The sequence below is a fragment of the Dasypus novemcinctus genome, chromosome 16 (genome assembly GCF_030445035.2).
Source record: "Dasypus novemcinctus isolate mDasNov1 chromosome 16, mDasNov1.1.hap2, whole genome shotgun sequence".
Taxonomy (NCBI): Eukaryota; Metazoa; Chordata; class Mammalia; order Cingulata; family Dasypodidae; genus Dasypus; species Dasypus novemcinctus.
Window position 1 is genome coordinate 17,293,117 of NC_080688.1, and position 13,951 is coordinate 17,307,067.

At 37.7% G+C, this 13,951-nt stretch overlaps 1 protein-coding gene across 3 annotated transcripts in view; it reads right to left on the bottom strand.

Moving 5' to 3' along the window:
* RNMT (RNA guanine-7 methyltransferase) overlaps positions 1-13,951 on the bottom strand; it is a 57,413-nt gene that overhangs the window by 40,230 nt on the left and 3,232 nt on the right. For all 3 annotated transcript variants that reach the window (XM_004470018.5, XM_058277260.2, XM_012529620.4), the window contains exon 3: positions 10,053-10,188. In XM_004470018.5, coding sequence (XP_004470075.2) covers positions 10,053-10,188 — 136 coding nt within the window. The remainder of the gene's footprint in view (positions 1-10,052; positions 10,189-13,951) is intronic.

A 13,951-nucleotide genomic window follows, 5' to 3' on the forward strand; every position in this document is an offset into this window, starting at 1 on the left:
GTAAAAAAAAAACTACACCTCCTAAGTTTTATCATCATCAAAATCCTTAAAGCCCCTGAAGTAAAAAGGAACTCTTTCATTCCAATCTACTGAATCACATTAATAGCCAAAAAATAAAATCAGCAGGGTCCTATACATCAATAGCCAAATGGTCCAATTATCAGGTAAAAGAAGGCATCCTAATATTCTCAGACAGGAAAGCGGATTTCGCTCAATGGATAGAGTGTACACCTACCACGTGGGAGGTCCAGGGTTCAAACCCAGGGCCTCCTGACCTGTGTGATGAGCTGGCCCACTTGCAGTGCTGATGCGCACAAGGAGTGCCATGCCACACAGGGGTGTCCCCCGCATAGGGGAGCCCCACAATGCAAGGAGTGCACCCTGTAAGGAGAGCCACCCAGTATGAAAAAAGTGCAGCCTGCCCAGGAGTGGCGCCGCACACATGGAGAGCTGACGCAGCAAGATGATCCAAGAAAAGAGATAGATTCTTGGTGCTGCTGACTAGAATATAAGTGGACACAGAAGAACACACAGCAAATGGACAAAGAGAGCAGACAACTGGGGGGGGGGGGAGAGGAGAGAAATAATTTAAAAATCTAAAAAAAAATCTGCTCAGACAACCGGAAATATTCAGTAATTCTAAAACTCGACACAGTACTGAATCCTAAATAGGTTCTTCTATCTATTTCATATATACTATTTTGATAGCCAAAATATTCTTTACAAATACGTCTGCCTGTAACTATCTGTAGGACACAAAAGCACATGTTTCATATTTAACTTCCTGCCATGAATCTTAAGAGCATAAAAGTTAATACTGAAAGAATAAAACAATGATTATAAAATCCCTGTATTTCCATACATTAAGACTGATGAGGGGGGATCATCACGAAATATTTTCAAATGAATTTTTATCACATTGAAGGTAAGTACTCAGTTATTTACTAAAATATAAGCACCAAAAGGAAAGAGAAGAATGATGACAAAGAATGAGTGTTGAGAAAAGAGGGAGGTTGGCACAAATTGCAATGATTTCATTAGGGTCAGAAAGCCAGGTGCAGACAGAGAACACTCATTGAGAGTTGCTGGAACAGCTGAATCAGGAAACAATACCATGAATATGCTGAGAGAGAAATTTTAGCTAAATCTGATTCAAGTCATTTAAAAAACTTTGTTTTTCTGACTGTACAGATAACATACACACAATGTGGAAGATAAAGCTAGACTCAAAAATACTTGTTCAAAAAATATGATTACATTAATAGCATAGGGAAAAAACAAAAAACAACCCAACGGTAAGTTATCTGCATCATTGGAGATGATAAGAAATGAAGAGAAAAGAGAAAAAGAAATGAGGTCCAGAGAGAACCTTGAAGAGGAAAGGCTAAAAATGCACTCATAATATTAACCTTAAAATAAGGAATCTGAATTCCACGCAAAATTACCCTAGTTGACAAGTGGCAAAGAGAAAACAATTCACATTTTTCTAAGAAAACATGACTACTAAAAACAAATGTGGGGCTGCTGGTTGAAAAAGATGGTAGCGTAAGACATTCCAGGCTGCCATTCTCCCACAGAATCTTTGACCAACTAGCAAAAATTGGCAGAGCCATCTTCCTCAAACTCTGGAAAAAAGTTAAAGGGTTGCTGTAACTAGGCAAGTGGTGAGTCAAGAAAACAAAGCTTTAAAAAACAGTAGGATTTCATATTTTTTAAAAAATTAGTACCCTTGCTGGCCCCTGCCTGCCCCCACACTCCCCAGGGAGGTACAGAGCCAGCCTGAACTCCCATTATGGTCTCTGGCCCTGTTCTGGAAGGCGCAAGACTCCCGTTCTGTGGTCCCCAGTATGTTCTGTGGTTCCCCATTCTGGGGGGAGCATAGGGAAACTCTGTGTACACACTGTGGTGCCCGTATGTGAGTGCCAATCTATCAGGTGGCAGCCTGAAAAACTGAACCAGGAAACTCGTCTCTGGCTCACCCTTCCACAATCTGCCCTACAAGCAAAAGCAGCTTGCTGACAGCTAAAGCAGTGTAAGAAACAATTAACTAAAAGCTGCCTGGGCAAAGGCTTACCTGCTATAAAAATCAAATAATAGAGCACTCAGGAAGAAGGGGAGAAAGTCTAATTCATAGGCAGCCCAAAGGGCATTTGAATTCTTATAGACAGGAATTCCTAAGGCCACAGGCAAAAATAAGCCTAGGACGAGACTCAGTCTCAGAAATGACTGAAAGCACTCTACACTTCACGTTCTTCTTGACAGGAAGACTACACTTTGAAGGAAAGCACCAGTCACCTCAGAGACAATTTGTGAAGGTTGCGAAAGGTGTTCTTTGCGGTGTGTGTTTTACCTATCTCCTGGCATGCAAGGAAATCTGTCATATCACTAGCTGGATGCAAACTTAAGGAACTAAAGGGACTAAATCCCAGAGTTAACATGTTAAAATACTAAAATATGTAGCGCCCAACAAATAATTACAAGACAGAGAAACGGGAACTGATGACCGATCCAAAGGAACAATATAAGAAACCCAGAAACTACCACTAAGACCAGACTCTGGGAATATAAGACAAAGACTTTTTAAAAAATTATCCTCATTATGCTCAAGGAGATAAAAGAAAACAGGACAAGATAAAAACTGTAAAAAGGAACCAAACAAATGCTGGTATTAAAGACCACGGTAACTGAAATAAAAAATATCCTAGAGGATTTCAACAGCAGATTGGAGCTGGCAAAAGAATCAGTAAACTCAAACACAAGACATTTAAATGATTCAGGTTGAGAAGCAGAAAGAAAAAAGAATTAAAGTGAACAGAACCTAAGAAACCTATGGAACACCATCAAGCATACCAATAAATGCATCTGGGAGTCTCGGGAAAAAAAAAAGGAAAGAAAGGGGAAGAAGGAATATTCTAAGAAATAATGGAAGAAAACTTCCCAAATTTATCAAAAAATATGAATATGCACATTCAAGAATAAAAAGTCCAAATAGGATAAACTCAAAAACAACTCCAGATACATAGCAAACAGTTGTACGCAAAGGGGGAGAACATTCTAAATGCTACAAGAGAAAAGCAGTGTGTTATGTACAAGGAAGTCCCAATAAGATTAAGTGCTGATTTCTCATCAGAAACCATGGAGGCAAGAAAGCCTATAGGCCCACTGCTTTCTTGCCTCCATGGTTTTATATATATAAATTTATTGAAATATATCACCTACACACAAACATACATAAACAATAAGTGTATAGTAATAGTTGTGAATGTACAAAACAAACATATATAACAGTATACAGGACTCTAATGAATCACCCTACCACCAACACCTTACATTGTTCTCATTGTCAAAATATTACTACTAACCAAAGTATTTTCCCCCAACCTTCCCTATTATCTTTATGTCATCTATATATGAACATACACAAACAATTAAGCGTATAGTAAAAATTGTGAACTTACAAAGCAAACATGCGTATCATACAAGGGTCCCATACATCAACCCTACACCAACATCTTGCATTGTTGTGAGATGTTTGTTACAAATTACGAAAAAATATTGTTAAAATCTTCCTACTAATTATAGTCCTTATGTTACATTTGGTGTATTTCCCCCCTAAACCAGTCTATTATTTTTAAAATATATTTTTTATGACAGAAATTGTAAACTTATAAAACAATCATGCACATGTGCAGAATTCCGAAGCAACACCCCTCTATCAACATACCACACTGTGATGGAACATTTGTTACAGATAAGGTAATATCATGATTGTTACCATGTCCATGGTAAACATTTGGCTTACATTTTCCATACTGCCCCATTATCAAAACAGTACGTCTTTGGCATAGGTGCAAGTATATTATTACTGCTAACCACAGTCCACAGGTCATTCCAGTTGTATTTTTCCCATGCATTCCCAACACCCTGCAGTAGTGATATACATTTGCTCTAGCTCACAAAGGACACTCTTGCATCTGTACCATCAACCACAATTCTCATTCACCTCTTGGTTTACTGTGCTATTCAGTTCCTAGATTATTCTCTAGTATTCTGTCAATTGGCATTTACATCCCTAGACTACCATTTTCAGCCACATCCCCATTTATAAACTAGCTATTACTCATTATTTGTTACCATCCATTCTATACATTTCCATACTTTTAAGGAAAGCTAATTAAAACTTCTATATACATTAAGCATCAGTAGTCCATCTCAGTCCTCTTATCTCCGTTAAGAATCCACCACGTACCACCAGGTCTTGAAGATATTTTCCTATAATTTCTTCTAGAAGTTTAATGGTTCTTGCTTTTATTTTTAGGTTTTTGATGCATTTTGAGTTAATTTTTGGACAAAGTGTGAGACAGAGGTCCTCTTTCCTTCTTTTGGCTATAGATATCCAGTTCTTTCCGCACCATTTTGCTGAATGGACCGTTCTGCCCAAGCTGTGTGAGTCTGACAGGCTAGTCAAAAATCACTTGACCATACATGTGAGGGTCTGCTTCTAACCACCAATTTGATTCTATTGGTCTATGTGTCTGTCTTTATGCCAGTACCATGCTGTTTTTACCACTATAGCTTGGTAGTATGATTTTAAGTCCGGAGATGAGGGTTTGCTTTTCCTTTTATGTTTCTGGCTATTCAGGACCACTTACCCTTCCAAATAAATTTGATAATTGTGTTTTCAAATTTTTTTTTTAAATGCTGGTGGAATTTTTATCAGGGTTGCATTGAATCTATATATGAATTTGAGTAGAAGTGACATCTTAATGATATTTAGTCTTTCAATCCATAAGCATGGAATGTACTTACAGTTATTTATGACTTTTTTGATTTCTTTTAACATTGGGTTGCAGTTTTCTGAATACAAGTAATTTACATCATTGGTTAAGTTTATTCCTGTTTGAGTTTTATCTCTCATATTTATTTTCACCATTCTTTTGAATGTTACTTTTATTAATATAATCTTCATTTCTAGACTCTCTTCCAGGCCTCTCTCTCCTGTCTTTTCTTTTCAGGATCTGGCACACCCTTTAGTATTTCCTGAAAATCTGGTCTCTTGCTTAGAAATTGTTTTTGCTTATCTGTGAATATTCTAATCTTCCCCTCATTTTTGAAAGACAGTCTTGCTGGATATAAAATTCTTGGCTGCAAGTTTTTCTCTCATAGTATCTTAAATATATCAGACCCGTCTTCTTGCCTCCATGGTTTCTGGTGAGAAATCAGCACTTAATCTTATTGGGTATCCCTTATATGTTATGCACTGCTTTCCTCTTGCTGTTTCAGAATTCTCTTTGTCTTTGGCATGTGACATTCTGATGAGTATGTGTCTTGGGAGTTGGTCTATTCAGATTTTTTCGATGGGAAAAGTTGTGCTTTTTGGACATGGATATCTAAGTCCTTCAATAGGGTTGGGAAATTTTCTACCATTATTTCTTTAAATATTCCTCTTGCCCCTTTTCCCTTCTCTTCTCCTTCTGGGACATCCATGACGCATACGTTTGCACATTTCTGGCTGTAGTTTACTTCCCTGAGACCTTGTTCAATTTTTTCCATTCTTTTCTTCATTCGTTCTTTTGTATGTTCACCTTTGGAGGCCATTTTTTCAAGCTCACAAATCCTTTCTTCTATCTATCTTTCTTCAAATCTATTACATGATTTCAATGTTTTTTTAATTTCACTTATTGCGCCTTTCCTTCCCATAAGATTTTTTATGCATGCTTTCAAATTCTTCTTTGTGCTCATCCAGTGTCTTAATATTCTTAATCTCTTTAGCCATCTCATTGAATTTATTAAGGAGATTTGAACATCTACGACTAGTTGTCTCAACTCCTTTACGTCATCTGGAGGCATATTCTTCCTTTAACTGGGCCACAGCTTCCTGTTTCCTGGTGTGGACTGTAGTTTTTGGTTGGTGTCTTGGCATCTGGATTACTAGAGTATTTATTCTGAGCGCAGTTTTTCTCTCTAGTTTAGGCCTTCCTGACCTTTCTCCCTTGCTGGTTGTGCAGTAGAAGCCAAGGATGTAATTTGTGCTATAAACTGTGGAGGCTCAAGCAGCCCTTATTGCCCCAGGGACTGATGAAGCTTCTCCCAACTTTCTCCTTTCCCAGAGAAAGGGACAGAGTAACAGCTGTGTGGAATAATCCAAGTCGTGCAGGTCTAGACTGTAGTTGCCCAGAGAGACTGATGAAGCTTCACGCCCCTTTCTTCCCTGCCTGGGACATGGATGGAGTTGCAGATGTGGGCAGCAATCTATGCAGTGCAGGTCCAAGATGACCACAGTTGCCCCAGCAGACTTCCGATTATTCAGCGTGTGCCAGCCAAAGGTACCCTCGGTTACCTGGATAGACTGGTGCAGAGGTAGCTAGCCTCCTCCCTGCCAGAGGTGGGAATGAAGCCTAGGCGAGGGCTGCAGGCTGATCTGGGTGAAAGAAACCGGTTCCTACCGTCACTGTGATATTTGGTCAGCCAGGATACCCCTGAGGCTGGGGGCAGAGTAAAAGTGGTGGCCACTGGCCTCTTTCCGACTTGGACAAATTCACACCCTAGCTGTTCCTAGGGTTATTCCTTAGCCATCTGAGTCTACCAATCAGTAGCCAAAATCAGCAGCCAACTGTCTCCTCCTCCTGTTTTTCTGGGAAATGGAGCTTCCAATTCCAGTCACAGAATAGCTCCTGGGGTGGCTTGCACCACCAGTGTGGGGCAATCACCAGCCTTCATGGCTTGGCCAGGAATTTCCCGGGAGGCTGGCATAGGTCCCTCCAGCTTCCTCCCTGTCAGAGGTGGCACTGGGGCTTAGGCTAGAGCTGCAATCTGACCTGGATGGAAAGAAGCCGGTTCCCACCAGCCCTGGGATTTTCAGTCGCCCCACTTACCCTTGTTCCAGGCATGGAATTAAGATGGCAGCTCCCGGCCTCTTTCTGACTTGGACTGGCTCAAACTTTAGCTGTTCTCAGGATTATACTTTTACTCATCAGTAGCTGAAGTTGGTGCCCAACCGTCTCTTCCTCCCCCATTTTGGGGAAGTGGAGCTTTCAATTCCAGTGGTGGAACAGCTCCCGAGGTGGCTTGTGCCTCCAGTGGAGGATGGGCACTGGCCTCTGGGTGTGGAGCGTTCTACTTACGAGTCTTCTCTGCAGATGGGCAGCCTCCTCCTTCCATTCCTTCCAGGATGTTTTAGGATGCCTTTCTGAAGCCCCCAAACAGGTGCTTCAGCTAGCTCAGATAGTTCTGGGTGTTTACTAACTGCCCTGTAGCAGGAGCTGACTCTGGGAGCGCCTTACTCTGCCACTATCGTGCTGTACCCATCCCCCGACAAAATATATTTTTAAGGGCTGAAAGAAAATTACTGCCAACCAGGAATTTTATATCTGGTGAGACTGTCTTTCAAAAATGAGAGAGATATTCCCAGATAAACAAAAGCTGAGCAAATATGTCACTACTAGATCTGCCTACAAGGAGCATGACCAGAGTTTTAAAGACTGAAAGGAAAGGACACGAGACCTCAAAGTGGCATAAAGAAATAAAGACCTCCAGTAATGGTAACTTTACAGGTAACTATAAATGTCAGTACAATTATTTTGCACTTTTTAGTATATAAGTCCACTTTTTACTTCTTAGTGGTTCTAAAATGCAAATGCATAAAAAATAATGATCAGTCTATGGTCTTAGACATACAATATATAAAGATATAATTTGTAACAAGACAGCAAAAAAGTGAAGGGATGAAGATGTCAAGGAACATTATGTGTATATGCTATTCAAGTCAAGCTGCTATCATATGTAACATGACATAGATTTAAGATGTTCAATTTAGCCCCATCATAGCCACAAAGAACAGATATGAAAAATATATAGACATAAGGGTCTGAAAATGATAAAGCAAAAAAAAATCAAATAAATATGAAAACATTATTCACAATTACCAAAAAGATGGAAGCAATCCAAGTGTCCACCAACAGATGGACAGAGAGAATGCAGTACACACACACACACACACACACACACTGGACTATAATTTAACTGCAAAAGGAAATGAAGTTCTGATACATATGACAACACAGGTGAACCATGAAAACATGCTGAATGAAGTAAGCCAAGCACAAAAGGACAAGCACAAAGGAATACAGATTATAGGGGGCCAGTGTGGGGGTAAGGAATATTAAGAGTTAAACTTTACTTGGTACAGAGTTTCTGTTTGGGATGATGGAAAAGTTTTCATAATGGATGGTGGTAATGGTGATTGTAAATGTAACACAACTCAATTATATATTTGAATGTAGTTAAAAGGGGCAAACTCTGGTTTGTAGGTATGTTATTAGAATAAAATTAATAGATTAAATTTATGTTTAAAAATTAGTAAATTAACAAAAGAGTCAGTAGAAGGTACTGTTAATTAGCACTTTGATCTCTCCAGTGTATAATCAGGAAAGCAGTCTCACCTTTCTAGAATTAAAAAATTAAAAGGTGGGAGCGGATGTGGCTCAAGCAGTTGAGCGCCTGCCTACCACATGGGAGGTCCCGGGTTCAGTTCCCAGTGCCTCCTGGAACAACAAAAAAACAAACAACAAGCATGACAAGGGAGAAAACCAAATCAGGGAAGCTGAAGTGGCTCCGTGACTGGGTGCCAGCTTCCCACATGCAAGGTGCTGGGTTCAGTCCCTGGCTCCAGGTACTTCACTAAATAAATAAATAAGCAAAATCTTTTTACTAGAAATGTCAAAAGCGTCAAGAGATTTGAGAAATGCTCTAAACTCATGTAAAAGTCTGATTACTTAATGTGCTGGATATACAAAGCAATAGTTATATTCTGAATCCTATTTCCTTCACTGACTTCCATTTTAATTTCTCAAGTGAATGTCAAGATAAAATGGCTACAAAACGTTGAATGTCTTCATTACTCCCCAATGTAAACTTTTTTCTCCACAGAGAAAAAAAGAAAAAAAAGTTCAATGGAATAAACATATCCATGACTTTTACCAACTCATTTGAGGCCTAGAGATGAAAAACCATGACACTGTCCATTTTCCCAGCAATTTTACTGATTTAATGGAGCCTGAAAATTTAATCCAAATCATGTCATTGCTCCAAAATCCCTGAAGTGAAATGGAATTAAGGTCATGGTGGCAGTGTGAAATTTTTATAAATCCTCAAAAGAGAAAGACTGTTAATTAATCCACTCCTATGGGAGTGAGACCCTTTCAACTGGATTACATCAGTGAGGTGTGACTCAGGTTGAATCTTCACCCTCCTGCTGGGTCTGATATTAACAAGACACAGAGGAACAGGAAGCTGCCATATTATACTGATCATGGCATATGAGAGAGAGGACTGCAGGAAAACAGAAGCCCGAGAGACACAGAGCCAAGGCCCAGGGAGAGAAGAGCCATGTGCCTGACAACTCACAGCTGAACTTGGGAAGAAAGCAGAGCAGCTAAGACTGAGAAAGGAGGCCTGGAAGAGGACAAGCCCTATGCATGATTGCTCACAGCTGAGTGAATGACAGTGCGATTGAAGAGGAAGGCAAAGACCTTGGTGGAGATCCGCAGCCATCTGGCTTTGCACATGGTCAGACAATAGGCTCATCAGTAGGTGACTTTGGTGAGAAAGTGCCTCCGATGGTGTCTTGTTTGGGGTATTTCATAGTCTTGAAACTGTAAGCTTTTACCCCAAATAAATTCCCTTTATAAAAGCCAACCCACTTCTGGTACTTTGCATTGGCAGCCTTTGGCAAACTAAAGCAGTCATCTAAAACTATTAAGGTATTATTCAAAGTATAAAAGGAGCACACTGCCTTTTGAAAGCCTTATTAACTGAACAGCAATTAAATACTCATTAATATCTAATGCAGTCAATCAAAAGTATGTCCCAATAGAATTTATATTGAAAGCCTAGTTTTGGCATCAGCTTTATTAAGTCAAGGCAGGATAATCAAATGCACAGAAATTAAAAATCTAGTAGCTTGGTCTATGGTTAAACATCTGGGGGAGGGAAAAAATGACATATAAACTAAACTAAAAAATTCTGAAAAGCAAAAAAAAAACTAATCATACCAATAAGGACACTTTTCATCCAATTATTAAAGTTTCTTAGGTAAAAAATTCGACTTTGGCTACGCTTCTCTAAACCAGTTTCCTCAAGTTTATTGTAGTGGGCAGCAACTGCTGAGCTGTGTCCGTCTTCCAAGTTCTGAAAATAAAAGAGAATGGAACAAAAATAAGGATTATAACACAGTGAAAATAAGTCTAACAGAAAATATGACCTAAAGATAAAACAGTACTGATACTGGTAAAATTCACAAATGGCATTAACCACGGAAATCTCATTAACTGTGATCAGAAATAAAATTTGTTTCCTGTTCCCTGTTTAAAAAAACATTTCTAGGTTTAAAATTTTCATCTTGATCTTTCATCTGTTTGATTTTAGTGCCAATGCCATAATAAAACCAGTATTCTTCCAGAGTTCTACTTCAATAAAGAATAACCAATGGATGGGGTCCTACATGGGTATAAAATAGCAATAACAACTGTTATATTCACATTATTTTAGCATAAAATTATCATGAGGCTTAAATGAGATAAAATTTGCAATGGGTTAGACTCAATAGACTATTTCAGTGTCAATGATGTCTATTATTATTTAGTATTAATCTCATTCAACGGTTTTCAATTTGTACTCCCTAAGACCCTAAACATTTTATAAAAATGTCATTAGTAGGTAAGAAAAGGGCTTCAGGTCTCCCCAACCCCACTTTTCAACCAAAGCACCTTATCTTTTACCTATTTTACATCAGTCTTGAATATACCATTTTCACTTGAAAAAAAGGGGTCCATTAATAAAAATTTGAAAACAACATTTATAATACAAGCTTGCCTTGCTTGAGGGATTCACATCATTGAGGACATGACTGGAATAGCTGTACATTTCCCTTAAGGGCTGAGGCAGAATTTTACTCATTCAAAGTACTCTTTCCCTCCCATTCCAGATTTTGCATTGGAAACTTTGTAATATGGTATCCCAAGATGAAAATGACTTGCTATCATTGCTATGCCTTGCTCTAAAGAGCCCAGCTAAACATCAGGCTTTTGCAGCCACTTAGCTAAACTGTATTAATGTACACTAATAAGAATTGGAAACTATCTAGTTTCTTTAAGGAATTACCTTAACAAAGGAATGCAAAGCTAGGTATAACTTTTAAATTTATCACATTAAGAAATAATCTCAAATAATTTAGACACAAAAAAGGGGTAAACAACTTAAAAAAAGAAAAATAACACACAAATTACCTAAACTGACTCAAGAAAAAACAACAGCCCTGTAACAGAGTAAACGGATTGAACCAGTAACCAAAAACTTCCCAACAAAGAAAAGTTCAGGACCAGATGGACTTGCTAGTGAATTGTACCAAACATATAACGAATCAACACCAATACTTCTCAACTTTCAAAAAAATCTGAAGAGGAAGAAACACTTCCTAACTCATTCACTGAGGACAGCATTACCCTGATCGTAGACAAAGGCACTACAAGAAAAGAAAACTACAGGTCAATATTCCTTATGAATATAGATGCAGACGTCCTCAAGAAAATACTATAAATTCAGCATCACATTATCCCCAGAATGCAAGGGTGGTTCAACATATAAAAATCAATTAATGTAACACAGCACATTCATAGAAAGAAGAAAAAAAAAACATAAATGAAGAACAGGCATTTAACAAAATTCAACACCCTTTTACGATTAAAAACACTCAGAAAACCAAGACTAGAAGGGAAGCTCTCAACATGATAAAAGACATTTATGAAAAACTCACAGTTAATGTCAACTCAATGGTAAAAGGCAAAGCTTTCTAAGATCATGAAGGTGTCAAAGATGGCTGTTTTCATCAATGTTATTCAACACTGTAACGGAAGTTCTATCCAGAGTGAATAGGCAAGTAAAAGAAATAAAAGGCATCCAAATTGGACAGGAAGTAGTAAAACTATCTCTATTCAAAGATGACATGATACTTTATTTAGAATATTCCCAAAGAATCCAAAAGAAAATTAGTAAAGTTAGTAAGTCAATTCAGCAAAGCTGAAGGAAACAAGATTAACACACAAAAATCAGTGGTGGCTCTATACTCCAACAATAAAAGATCTGAAATGGAAATTAAGAAAACATTTACAATAGCACCAAAAACATCTATCAGAGAATAAATTTAAACAAGGAGGTGAAAGACTTGTACACTGAAAACTATAAAATACTGCTGAAAGAAATTAAAGAAGACCTAAACAAACATCCAAGCACTCATGTTCATGAATAGGATGCTTTAATATTGTTAAGATGTCAATACTACCCAAAGCAATCTACAGATTCAATGCAATCTCTACAAAAATCCCAGCAGTCTTTTATGAAAAAATGGAAAAGGTGATCCTCATATTCGTATGGCATGGGGATGTGAAGAGCCAAAATAATCTTGAAAAAGATCAAGGTTGGAAGACTCACACTTCCTGATGTCAAAAATTACTACAAAGCTACAGTAATCCAAACAGGGTAGTACTGGCATAAAAGATGGGCCCAGAGACCAATGGAATAGACTAGAAAGATGAGAAATTAAGCCTCACATATATGATCAATGCTAGACCATTCAATGGGGAAAGAACAGGTTCTAGAAATGGTGCTGGAAAAACTGGATTTCCACACACAAGAGAATGAAGTTGGACATTTACTTTAGACCATATTCAAAAAAATTAACTCAGAATGGATCAAAGACCTAAATTTAAGAGATAAAACTCTAAATCTCGTGGTAGAAAAATAGGGGAAAACCTTCATAATTTTGGATTTGGCAATCGTTTCTCAAATACAATAACTGAAGTACAGAAAACAAAAGAAAAAAGAGAAACTGGTTTCATCAAAATTAAAATTTCTGTATATCAAAAAACACTATCAAGAGTGAAAGACAACTCACAGTCTGGGAGAGAGTATCTGTAGAATCATGAATCTGATAAACAATTAATATCCAAAATATATAAAAGGACTCCTACAACAACAAAAAACAGTCCAACTAAAAAATGGGCTGAAAACTTAAACATTTCTCCAAAGATATACAAATAGAAAATAAGCATGTGAAAAGATGCTCAACATCATTAGTAATTAGGGAACTGCAAATCAAAACCACAAAAGATACAAATTCACACTCACTAGAATAACTTTATCAAAAATTTTTTTTTAAAAAAAGGAAAGTAACAAGGGTGGTGAGGATGTGGAGAATCTGGAACCCTTGGACACTGCTGGTAGAAATATTAAATGATGCAACTGCTGTGGAAAAGTCTGGCAGATCCTGAAAAAGTTAGACATAGAATTACATATAACTTGGCAATTCCACTCTGTTACATACTCAAAAAACGCAAAACAGAAAACAGGGTCTCAAACAGATACTTCATAGCAACATTATTCAAAATAGCCAAAGGGTGGAAACTCACATGTCCATCAACATATAAGTAGACAAACAAAATATGGAATATTATTCAGCCATAAAAAAAGAATGAAGTTCTGCTGTAACATGAATGAATCTTGAAATTCATTATACTAAATGAAATAAGCCAAACAGAAAAAGGACAAATATTGTATGACTCCACTTATATGAGGTATTACGAATAGGCAAGACGCAAAGTAGAATAGCGGTTACCGGGGGTGGGGGTGAGGGGGCAGAGAGGAGAATAGGGAGTTATTGCTTAATGGTTACAGAGTTTTTGTTTGAAATGGTGGTTACCCAATATTATGAATGTGCTTAATGCCACTGAAAAGTATACTTAAAAATGGCTAAAATGGTATATTTTATGTTACATATAATCCCCTTAAAAAACAAAAAGCTAACCATAAAAACTGACTCAAATTTCTAGTCAAATGAGAGTTCTGAAGTAATATAAAATTATATCATTAGCAGAGTTTCACCTTAACAAAAAGTGAT